The sequence below is a fragment of the Theobroma umbraticum genome, unplaced genomic scaffold (assembly GCF_002168275.2).
Source record: "Theobroma umbraticum cultivar Fairchild unplaced genomic scaffold, ASM216827v3 scaffold_4.1, whole genome shotgun sequence".
NCBI classification, from domain to species: Eukaryota; Viridiplantae; Streptophyta; class Magnoliopsida; order Malvales; family Malvaceae; genus Theobroma; species Theobroma umbraticum.
This window is the reverse complement of record NW_018397258.1, coordinates 2,956,381-2,968,014: the sequence shown is the minus strand read 5'-3', so window position 1 is coordinate 2,968,014 and position 11,634 is coordinate 2,956,381. Positions and strand designations below refer to the sequence as shown.

At 37.1% G+C, this 11,634-nt stretch overlaps 3 protein-coding genes across 3 annotated transcripts in view; all 3 read left to right on the top strand.

The window, feature by feature from the left end:
- The window catches only part of LOC110413976 (Nucleotide-sugar transporter family protein), a 3,694-nt gene extending 3,040 nt beyond the window's left edge, over window positions 1-654 (top strand). The window contains exon 9 of the mRNA XM_021425023.2: window positions 379-654. The gene's annotated coding sequence lies outside the window, so the exon portion shown is untranslated. The remainder of the gene's footprint in view (window positions 1-378) is intronic.
- Window positions 655-1,846: 1,192 nt separating this feature from the next.
- On the top strand, window positions 1,847-8,630 carry TUBG1 (gamma-tubulin). Its single transcript, XM_021425017.2, has 12 exons — window positions 1,847-3,026; window positions 3,348-3,548; window positions 3,919-4,030; window positions 4,238-4,638; window positions 5,561-5,614; window positions 5,685-5,789; window positions 6,685-6,759; window positions 6,860-6,904; window positions 7,108-7,236; window positions 7,622-7,726; window positions 7,803-7,905; window positions 8,361-8,630. The coding sequence occupies exons 1-11, from the start codon at window positions 2,898-2,900 to the stop codon at window positions 7,869-7,871; spliced, it is 1,425 nt and encodes a 474-aa protein (XP_021280692.1). The 5' UTR covers window positions 1,847-2,897; the 3' UTR covers window positions 7,872-7,905; window positions 8,361-8,630.
- A 1,790-nt stretch (window positions 8,631-10,420) lies between these two features.
- On the top strand, window positions 10,421-11,537 carry AGP20 (arabinogalactan protein 20). Its single transcript, XM_021425025.2, has 2 exons — window positions 10,421-10,695; window positions 11,226-11,537. Exons 1-2 carry the CDS (start codon window positions 10,572-10,574, stop codon window positions 11,327-11,329), a joined length of 228 nt encoding a protein of 75 aa, XP_021280700.1. The 5' UTR covers window positions 10,421-10,571; the 3' UTR covers window positions 11,330-11,537.
- Window positions 11,538-11,634: the final 97 nt, after the last annotated feature.

Sequence of the window (11,634 nt, the reverse complement as noted above, 5' to 3'; positions counted from 1 at the left end):
TGAAATTCATCAAGTAGGTATTTAATTAGTGAGATGCTTACAGCTGAATATTTGACATGAAACGGATTACTACTAGCAAAGTCAAGTAGCGGTGTTTGATGACATGGTCATTTACTCATTTGGATTTTTTTGATAAAAACTTGTTTCTAATACATTCATTCAAATGAAGATTAATTCTGTTTGTTGAATGGGGTGGACCATCCCTTGCATGATGAGACATTGAAAGTTAGTGTGTGGAAAATATTGAAAAAAAGTTGGCCATGAACAGAATTATGCATTATTGCCATGGATTAATGATATCAAACAGTACTGAAAGCAACAATATCTTCTAACTAGATCTTGAATGAGTCCCTGGCTTATATTGTTTTATTATTGCAGCTACCGACAGCTACGGTGCAAATCAAACCACCATAAGTGGTTGATGTTTTTCTGGTTACCAACTTTAGTTTATAACCAGTTATTTTAGGCTGCAGCTCTGTTAACAACACAGTGACCAGTGGCCACCTCAATGAATCGTTTCAAGCAGGTAGGTATTGAATGCTGTTCTATTGGTGGGGCAAATGCCTGCCATTCATGTTCTTAATAGAGTCAATGTGTGGACTAGAAGGATTGGAGGACAATTACTTGAAGGTTGCATTGAAGAGCCATGGGCAAGTAGGGACTAAATTATTGAATCAACCTTAATACATGAGTTTAATGAATACAAAGGTGAAGAAATTACTGTCCAACAAATTGTTAGTGAATTACTGTGGGTTGGGTGCATTTTGCACAATCTAAGAATGTGGTTTGCGAGATTTAGGTGGCTAGATCTCGCTGAACCAACAGGGTTAAAGAAGTTTGATGAGCTTGAACCGATAAACCAGTCCCTTAGTGAAGGGTTCGGACATGGGTAGCTTTGCTCATTACTTCCAGAAGAACCCCCACAAATTTCATCAATGTGACTCAGCAACACTCGACTTCCAAAATATCCAATCTGCTGCTGGTGTACACGCTGTTTAGTATTACACGCCCTATTCTCTATTTGTGCCCAGAACTACGAAGCAAATAAAATGGTGGTTTAATTGCTTTATTAGATTATAAGTAAGCTTTCTCATAGTTGGTTAGAAACCGTTCGATATGGACTGGTTTAGAGGGTAATTGATGAGTGTTTTTCCGAGGAAGTGAAGGTTTTGGTAATATGTAAATTTTACTATAATTAAACTTTCACAAAACAAAGGCGAAAGATAATAGCGCGTAGCGAGAACCAAGGGAATCGATGACCCTACTCAACCACAAGCCGCCAAGTCTGGCAAAGTGCTGCCTTACTGGGGCAGAACCAATTTATTATTGTTGTGAAATTTATAAACGGGTAAAAGCAAACCCTGTCAAGAAATGAAAAGCTTTGTTTTCTCAGTTGTCAATTTGAAATATCGCGTCACCTCAACAATGCTTGCTTCAACGCGTCCTCCCTCGCCCAAGGTCCCAACACACACACTCTCTCTCTCTCACGTTTAATCCTCTATAAAAAGGCTACTACCAAGCTGCTTTACTAACCCAACCAACCCATATAGCTACCTCAAAGAATTACCACACGGTTGGGGAGGGGTGCAGAAACGAGTATGGAATCGGTAGCCAGGAAAACTCCGAGCCTAGGCAGCGGGCCAAATGGTCAGCAGGCCAGGAACTTGTGCGGCCACTTCCAGATGCCACTGCACTACCCGAGGTACACCAAAGCTGACTACGAAGCCATGCCAGAGTGGAAGCTTGATTGTTTGCTTAAAGAGTATGGACTACTTATTACCGGAGATGTTGAGCAGAAGAGAAAGTTCGCCATGGGAGCATTTCTCTGGGCTCGCTAGAATATTAATTCCCTGTTATTATAATTCTGGAAACTACATAGGCAGTGTTATTTTCTTGGTATGGTTTCATTAGTTCCTTCCAGTCTGATCTTTGGTTTTTCGCGATCATTTACCTGAAGGAGAAAGTAGTCGGTACATGATCAAACTGAAAGGAAATATCAAATGCATACAGGGAAAGTGCAAGGCCAAGGAAATATAGTATTTGGAACTACATATGTATTTTAGTTACTAAAATTAGTATTGTTAATACTAGGGTGATAAATCTTAGTTTCCTTTTTAAAACCCTTTTTCCTTCTGATGTCGGCCAACATTTCCAGAAGTTCGTAATTAAATCTTGGGAGAAGGAATGGCTTGGGTTCTTGAGTAAGAAATGCGCAAGTCATGGCCATGGCGGCATTTCACATGGTTATAATAAAAAAGAATCATTATAAAGACTTGCAAATGCGCTCCTAATCACAATTTGACATCATTCCATCATCTAATCACATGTGAAATTGTAGAAGAAGTTACTAATACTACATATAACATGTAATAACGACTTTTCCCCCTGTGCTCGAGAGGTTCACTGAACAATTCTCTCGCCGCGGAATGACTGATGAACGGTTAGGGGATAATTTTGTTTTGGTTCAAGGCCTAGTTACCCTTGTAGGCTTGAAGCCAGTTAGTCTAGCCCAAAAAAACACAGCCGGGGAGTGGGCTAGACTAGACCAAGCACGGCTACCGCGCTTCCTAGTAAACAAACCGAAAGGCCCATTTAGTTGGACCAAGATCAGGGCCCATTCGATAAAGAGAACAAGATGGGGTGTCAACTTCAGCGCAGGTTAGCATTTGTCGTCAAGCAAAATAAAATGCATTTCACAAAAGGACACACTCAACGGTCCCACTGTATAAAATCCATTTCACGGCCAAACCAGGCTCAAAGGGAGAAAATAAAAACTATCATCTCATTTCCCTCATTTCTGTGTTTTTTTAAAAAAGGCGTCCCTCGCGCGCCAGACGTTTGTTTCCCCCTTCCGATCGAAACCCTAGTTTCAGGAGTAAGGAAAAAGAAAGCAAAAAATGCCGAGAGAAATCATAACGCTGCAGGTGGGACAATGTGGGAACCAGATCGGGATGGAGTTCTGGAAACAGCTCTGCCTCGAGCACGGCATCAGCAAAGAAGGCATTCTTGAAGATTTCGCTACGCAGGTCTCTCTTTTTGTTTTTTTCCTTTGAGGTTTTCGCTTTTGTTTTACACTTTAAAGCTCCAGTTTCCACTCAATTATGGAAATTCGTGATGATTTTTATTGTGTTTGTTCGCCGATTTATTAACGGTAAAATAATTATTTATGCTAATTTGGCAAAAGTTTTCGATTGGCAGTCAGATTAGGTTTTGGGAATTTAATTAGCCATAGACTAATCCCGAATATATTAAGGTAACTTTATTTGAAATGTAAAAAGAACAAGTAGTGAGTCACTCTGTTATAGCGAGTTGAACATGTATTAATTTTTTCCGTGCGGATGATGCAGGGAGGTGACAGGAAAGATGTCTTTTTCTACCAAGCTGACGATCAGCATTACATACCACGAGCTTTACTCATAGATTTGGAACCTAGAGTAATTAATGGAATTCAAAATAGTGAATATCGGAATCTCTACAATCATGAAAATATCTTTGTTTCTGATCACGGTGGAGGTGCCGGAAACAACTGGGCCAGCGGATACCATCAGGTTTTTTTCTTTTGGATTCAACTTTCCAATTTTGTGATGTTCAATAATATATAAGTTTATTGACGCTCTTATGGTCTTCTGCATGATATCTTAATTAAACATGTTGAGGTGATAATGTTGATAAGGAAAACAAGGTGCATAATTACAATCTAAGAGTAATTACATTTTACAGCAGATAAATATGTGTTTCCATGAGATGTTGAGATTATCATTTTTTTTTGTATGTTTTGCTTGTTTATATAGATCACAGAATATATTACAAATTCTCGTGTTAATATCTGACATGACTTATGTGTGTTACCCCTTAATTTTCTTTTCAAATAGTAATCTTTTACCAAAATCCAGTTTTGTGTTCGTGATTCTGAAACAGGGAAAGGGTGTTGAAGAGGATATAATGGACATGATTGACAGAGAAGCTGATGGGAGTGATAGCCTTGAGGGTTTTGTTCTATGTCATTCCATTGCTGGAGGGACAGGCTCAGGTTTCCTCACTTTATCTTTATATTTGCATTTTTTATCTTTCTCTTTTGGTCTATCAAAAATTAATTATTGTATGCTTATTTTTCTATTTTATATGTACACACATATTAGCCTCATTTGGCTTCAAAAATTAGGACCATAGGCAGTAGCATTTTCATCATGAGATACTGGCTTGGTTACAACTTGACTGCTCTCATTCTACAATGAAGGTATGGGTTCCTATCTGTTGGAGACTCTGAATGATCGCTACAGCAAGAAGCTGGTCCAGACATATAGTGTATTCCCTAACCAGATGGAGACAAGTGATGTGGTGGTCCAACCCTACAACTCACTTTTGACACTCAAGCGACTAACACTTAATGCTGATTGTGTTGTTGTTCTTGACAATACCGCACTTAATAGAATTGCTGTAGAGCGTTTACATCTAAGTAATCCTACATTTGCTCAAACAAATTCTTTGGTCTCCACTGTGATGTCTGCTAGCACAACTACACTGCGGTATCCAGGATACATGAACAATGATTTGGTTGGTCTTCTTGCCTCTTTAATTCCAACACCAAGATGTCATTTTCTTATGACAGGTTACACACCACTTACAGTGGAGCGCCAGGTCAGTCCAATACTCATGTTGTCTGGTTAGTACTTGTAGCTTTGTAGTTGATTATGATTCCTGGTCAATTGCTTCTTTTTCGTTTTCAAGAATTAAGTGAGCCTGTAGACAATTGCGTCTTCAATTGGTGTGCTTATTGTTTTCATAATGTTTGGGGTGAAAAAGAAGGGTGGGGAGAGGAGGATGTAGTGTACCCAATGTTGTGAATTTATGCAAAGCTGATGACTTCCCTTATAGACCGAGAGGAAGCTCCATATTTGCCAAAATCCAAGCGCTTCTATTAAGTCAGGTATAGAGCAAGATGGATACTAAACGGTTCAGGAAAAGGAACTTGCAAATTTTGGAATATTTACTGAGTTTATTACTGAAGTAATGATCATATACAATTGTTTCAGCAAATTTCTTTTATTGTTTGTCTTACAAGAAGATGAGCATTCTTCTTATCTCACATCATAGAGCTTAGCTTTAACTATCAAAATTGCAGTAACAATTAAAATGCAGCTACTTTAACTTCCAAGACTAGTACGTGTTATTCTTATGGATCTAAAACTTTCTTCATCATTGTGCCTTTTACTGTCTCTATTGACTCATTTTCACATGTATTCACCATCAATGCTAGAATGGGAGGAAAATGAAGGTTCTTGTTGTCATGTTTTGACCTTTATGCCTAGTCAGTCAAGTTATTAGTTGTACTAGTGAAGGACTAACACAAAACATCCTCCCTCATCCGACACCCGAAGGGAAAGCTCTCCAAGTTGAGAGTGATCAGAGCTGACACTTTCTCATTCTATATGTTTTATTTTTGTCAAAAATGACATTTCAGAATCGCATATCAGTCCTAGATAAGTGGTGTTAGTCTTGTTATTCCTGTAAAGAAGAATTTTTCGGTGCTGTTTGATGCCAATGTATTACTTCTTGGCAGGCTAATGTGATTCGGAAAACTACTGTTCTTGATGTTATGAGAAGACTTCTCCAGGTGAGATATGTAGCTCGTAATTTTTTTGACAAATCAGGTTGCAATTTTCTGACTGTAAGATCCCTTGCAGACAAAAAATATTATGGTTTCCTCTTATGCACGCACAAAAGAAGCTAGTCAAGCAAAGTATATCTCAATACTTAATATCATTCAAGGAGAAGTAGATCCTACTCAGGTATTGTAAATTAATTTTTATGGGAATGCTATAATTTTTACAAGAAATACACCACTCAGGTTCACATTCAAATTTTGTCTAAGCAAGCAACAAAATATTTTTCTTTATTCTTAAGAATGCACTTGATTACTTTTTTGTTGACTTGGGCCATTACTTAAACATTTGCATTCTTTAGCAGTTTTAGATATATCTTTGTGCAAAGAAGAGGAATTATCTTAAGGTTGGTAGTAGTTCAAAGATTTTGCCTGTGAATGCATGCAATTTTTTTTTTCTTTCTCTAGATTATCAAACATCTTGCTTGTCCTTCTAGCAACTGTCGTGCCAAAAGTTTTATGATGGTGCAGTTGCTTTGTTTTCTTTAAAGTGATGTTGGGCATTTTATGTGTTCTCTTAGCTAATTTTCTCTTCTCAAGGTGGCTGAGTGTGTGATTTTAGCCAACACCCCTTTTCTCCCCTTGAAAATTCAGAGCACTGATATTGATTAGATGACTGCAATGGTTCTCCTAGTCAGCACATCAACTTAAATTCTTCTAGTATAGGCTGTGAGCAAGAGCCTTGTTGCTCATTTATGGAAATCCAACCCTGATTTCTTGGGACTATATTTTCGCACTTGAAAGAAAAAGAAAAGTTATCGGCAGTGTCGTGGCTTCAAATCGTTTGGCAGTTAAACATCCAACATGTAGGGTCACCTATATTCCTTGTGCGTTCTTTATTATTTTTATTGAAAGACAGGTATATATAACTTTAATTTGATTGCTTGTTAATGGTTATGATGTGTGAAATTCAATAGTAAGTTGTGCAGACCTTATTTTTCCTGGGAATTTGCTTGTATCATCTGTTCTTACTGGTTTAAGCTGCTAATGCTTGTTAAATAATTTCCCCTGTTTTTTAACAGGTGCATGAAAGTCTACAGAGGATTCGTGAAAGAAAGCTTGTAAATTTTATTGAGTGGGGTCCTGCAAGCATTCAGGTCTCTTGATCATAGAAGCAGTTGTCATCAATTTGGTCAATTCTTTTCCTTATGATATCTGAACTTACATCATCTGGTTGTTCTTTTGGTGCTTTTGTAGGTTGCTCTTTCTAGAAAGTCCCCATATGTCCAAACTGCTCATAGGGTACAACTCTAATTCTTGTCTTTAGAGTTTAGATTGCTTATTTTGCCTGTATTACAGAGGAATTGACAATATATTCTCTGAATTAAGAACAACTGTGACCTTCAGCATGATTTTGCTATCTCCCTATAATGTGGTCCTCCATTTGTTGGAAAAATAATTGAAAAAATTTGAGAGAATGAAGAAGTGAATGTTGCATTGATCAGGTGAGTGGTCTTATGCTAGCAAGTCATACCAGTATCCGACACCTCTTCAGCAAATGTTTGAGCCAGTATGAGAAGTTGAGAAAGAAGCAAGCATTTCTTGACAATTATCGGAAGTTCCCTATGTTTGCTGTGAGTTACAAGCTTTTGGGCTCTTGTAGTTTTATTTCAGTTACAGTTTCAAATTTTTCTGTTGCTGCCACCATGCTTTTGCATCTATTTTTATGAACATGTATGCACACACCTGCATGCATGAGTTTTGTGCATATACATGTCTGCTTACCTATTTACATGCACATGTGTAATTGTAAGCCTGCACGCATGGACTTGTTTTACTTCTTTAGGTTGGTTAAAAGATGTGTATTCCTCGAATAATATATTTAGCACTATTTGTTTGTTACTTTGGCCACATGTCTTCTGCTTACAAAAACAAAAAGTGCAACGACAAAATTAAACAATATTTTGCAATTGCATTAAATTGATATATAGTATCCTAATTATTGTTAGATGTGAACAGGATAATGATCTGTCAGAGTTTGATGAATCAAGGGACATAATTGAAAGTTTGGTTGATGAATACAAGGCCTGTGAGTCACCAGATTACATCAAATGGGGAATGGAGGTATATACCTTGCTGGCCCTAACTTCTCCAATTTTGAGCGCCCTTTGGTTGTCACTGATGAATATGTGATATGCAGGATCCTGACCACAGTTTAACTGGAGAAGAAAATGCCTCAGGAACGCTGGATCCAAAATTGGCAGTGTGAACAAAAAGTTGGCCACAACCATGTTTTTTCTTTGGTAAGGTTGAGTTCACAGTTATTTATATTGGACAAAAGAGTAGTAAATCATTGTAGGTTTAGCTTTCATGCTCTTAAAGCTACATCGTCTTTGTTTCCATAAGTTTTTCAACTCCATGGAGCAACTTGTGCCGGAGTCTGTTAGATTCGAACACATTCTCCAGCTGATATAGAATCTGCAGTCATTCAATTGCCTTAGGTTTTGATGTGATTCTCAAGTGAGGATGGAAGAATAATATCTCTCTCTCCACCCCCCCTCCCCTCCCTTTTTTTTTCTAATTAATTTTATATTATTTTGGTAATTGGCATTTACATTGTCGTTTAGAAGAGGCCTTTATGTCCTTATACTCCATTGGTTCCTTCATTAGTTAATGCAATGTACATGTGCACCTGTCCATGCATTTTTTATTTTCCAAAAATTATAAAGGTCACTTGCTCGGAATTTGTTCCTTGCAGGATACCACATTAATATTAGGAGCATTCTGGAGATTGGATTGTAAATAAAAAATGAAAAAATCCATGTGTATCTGTACTTGAGTTATTTTTGTATTTAACAGAACAGAACAGAAAAAAGAGAGTTGTTTTTGTTTGGTGGATTATTTAGTGGCTTGTAATTTGGTAATTGGTTTGCGGGTTTTGATCTATCAACTCTGGGATCTTATTCAAACTAGAATTACACCTGTGCAGTCCATTTTCCTTGATCGGATTGGACAGATCTTTTACTAACTTTTCTCACTTCTATGCCTTTCCTCACGGGTTGTAACATGCATTGATGAGTATACAACCAAATTTAATTAGTGGGGAAAGCCCCAATTCGAAGATAAAATGGTAGGAGTGAAAATAATGAGAAGACAAAATTCATATTATATATTGAAAGTACGTAAGCTAAAAATACTATTTTTGAAGATAAAACATATAATTTGGTAATTATGTAAATTTTATAAGTTATATCACTATTCCAAAATACTTTGAAATTAGTAAACCTTCTCACAAATTGCCAATCACCTAGATATTTATCATTCGTAGTATTCTCTTTACCTTTTTTGTTTATTTTTTGCATATTATTTGTCATTCTAGTTAATGTTATGGTGTGGCCAGAATGTGCAGAAAGGGGAAAACACAGTGCGGCCAGATTTGCCAGATTTCTGGCCCCAGATTTCTTGAGAGTTGTGTGGTAGTTCACGTTTTATCCTTTTTATCAGTTCAACGGTTACGGGGCTAAAGATTTTGTGAGCATTTAAAATCGTTTGACTGAACTATGATTCTAATGTTATCATCCATGTGCATGGTATCAACATAGCATGTGCTCCCATTTGTGTCAATATGCTCTTATGGTCCCATCCATATTTTGCTGTTTTCTTCTTTTTTTATTTCTTGGTTTTTCAAAATTTTCATGATTTTCTGAAAAGAATCTTCTGTTGCTGTCAATTTATCTTCAAGGTCCTAGGGATTTTCATGTTGATTATTTCTATATAATGTTAGGAATTTAGGTTCATTTGGAATTAGTAGTTTATTACACATGGGAAGTGCTTCCCCGCATGTGGATGGATGTGAGGCATGTGTTAGCAAAACCATGCATCAACATTAGCTTTCCAACTTTTTAAGTGAATTCTTGCTTTTTTTATGCACGACCTTATGTCTTCCACATATTGCAAGGAATTCAAAGAATTGGTTCATGTGGCAGAGAGATGAAAAAGTAGATTTCAGCTGGTCAATATGTAAGATATATAAGGAGAAACAAGCTCCTGGACTTAAAAAAGGAGATGCCTGTAATAGGCTAGCATCCCATGTTGCATTTGTTATTTTGCTGTCAAATAATGTTGAAAAATTTGGCAGCTAAAGGGTATCCAAGGGCGATAACATTTTGTATTCTGTTTTTTCATTCATCATTCCTTTGCCAATTATATTTGTAAATTAAAAATAAAAATAAAAATAAAGAAATAAACCATTTTTGAATTTCGAATTTTCAAATTGCGTCCCCACTCAATCACCAATTGGCAGCAAGGTTGATAACGACGGTAGCAACGCCAGGAGGCAACAACGGCCAGGAACAGGAAACAAAAGACAAAGGCAAACGTGGTAAAGGTCAAAAAATAAATAAATAAATAAATAACAGAATCTGTATGAAACTTTAATATGATTTAGAAATCTCATTTTAAATCGAGATTGAAATATTATGATTCTCTTGGAATTCAAACTAGATTTAGATAACAAAATTTATAACAAATCTGATACCAGAATGATATCAGTATTTATTTGATGCAACAATGATACAAAAAGTTAGCCGTTTAAAAGAGCTGAGTAGGTAAAGAGAAAAAATGACTGGGCAACAACTTTACAAAAGGCTAAAGAAATCTGAAAGGGAAAACCTTATCACATGGCATTGTAATCAACACTTACCTAATAATGATAATCAGCCTGGACCCACTCCCGAAACTCACCCATTTTACTGCTTACAATATAACTTGTTACACCCTATAATGGCCTCAACCTCCTTATTTAAACCCCGTCTTTCTCTGCAGAATTGCTCCGCTCAACTTTCTTGAATCTGTTTCTCGTCCTGGGTCTTCTTCGACTTCATTTCTCTTTAGAGCTCTGACATTGTCCGTTGGGCTAATAGTTTCCAGAGGGCTTATTCAGAGTTTGTTGGTTTTAAGAGAAGGGAAAATGGCGGTGATTTCTTCCAGGGCTTTTGTGGGTGTTGCGGCTATCTTTGTTCTGGTTTTTGCCATTGTGTCACCCTATGTTGAGGCTCAGTCCGCTGCTCCAGCTCCTTCTCCTACTAGTGATGGTAACTTCTCATCTTTTTTTTATTATTATTATTTGTAACATGCTCTTTTTGTGTCTTTAGATCTGTTTTCTTTGCTTCCTTCCTGAATTGGTCTGAAGAAAAAGTTCTCTTCTTTAGATCTGTAGTAATGTTGAAAACTGCCTTCTTCACAGTTCTATTCGTACCGAGGCATTGCCAAAATTTTTGTTTTGCTTTTCTCACGTAGAATACTGGTTTTCATTTTTCTTTTGTCTCCTTCAATTTCGTGGTAACCTTCCTTGAAGGCATTGATTTCTTCGTCTGTTTGGTCTTGTGGGGTGGTAGAGGGTAGCTCAAGTCGTTTCTTGCAAATGCATTAGACCCCCTTGGAACAGTGTCTCAATAATGTTCTGACTTCTGTCTTTCCCGGTGCAAAAAATCTTATGCTCTGGTAGTAGGGGTAGATATTACCGTGTTTAGCCTCTGGAAAAATTGTAGGCTAATTGTGTGTGGCTTTGTATTAAGATGCTGATGGAAGCTCCTAAACTCACATTTCCATTTATTGTGGGCAGGGACTTCAATTGACCAAGGGATTGCTTACGTGCTGATGCTTGTGGCACTGGTTCTTACATACCTCATCCACCCTCTAGACGCATCTTCCTACAGCTTCTTTTAAATTATTCTTAGGGCTTGAGAGATTCATTTAGATCAGGATTGCAATAGCAATTGCTATGTGGATAAGTATATTAAGTTGTTTATTTTTTTCTTTGGTGATGGATGGTGGTTTGCATTTGTTATGAGAGATTTATTGGTTAATTTTGTTTTCTGGTAGCCGACTTTATTTCTTGTTATCATTTTCTTTATCCTACTCCTTGATTCCTTAATTTACTTCCCCTATCCCTTGGAATGCTCTTCGTTTTCCTGTTCATCTCTTTATGTGCCTGTTTCTTTTTAAATGGTGTTCTGTTTTTGTGAAACTGA

Bases quoted from the DNA above. Each gene is read 5' to 3' on its own strand.
- TUBG1 (XM_021425017.2), top strand. From the start codon at position 2,898: ATGCCGAGAGAAATCATAACGCTGCAGGTGGGACAATGTGGGAACCAG. The intron at 4,031-4,237 runs GTTTCCTCACTT...TCTACAATGAAG, and splicing joins TGCTGGAGGGACAGGCTCAG to GTATGGGTTCCTATCTGTTG. The intron at 6,905-7,107 runs GTACAACTCTAA...TGCATTGATCAG, and splicing joins ATGTCCAAACTGCTCATAGG to GTGAGTGGTCTTATGCTAGC.
- AGP20 (XM_021425025.2), top strand. From the start codon at position 10,572: ATGGCGGTGATTTCTTCCAGGGCTTTTGTGGGTGTTGCGGCTATCTTT. The intron at 10,696-11,225 runs GTAACTTCTCAT...TATTGTGGGCAG, and splicing joins TCCTTCTCCTACTAGTGATG to GGACTTCAATTGACCAAGGG.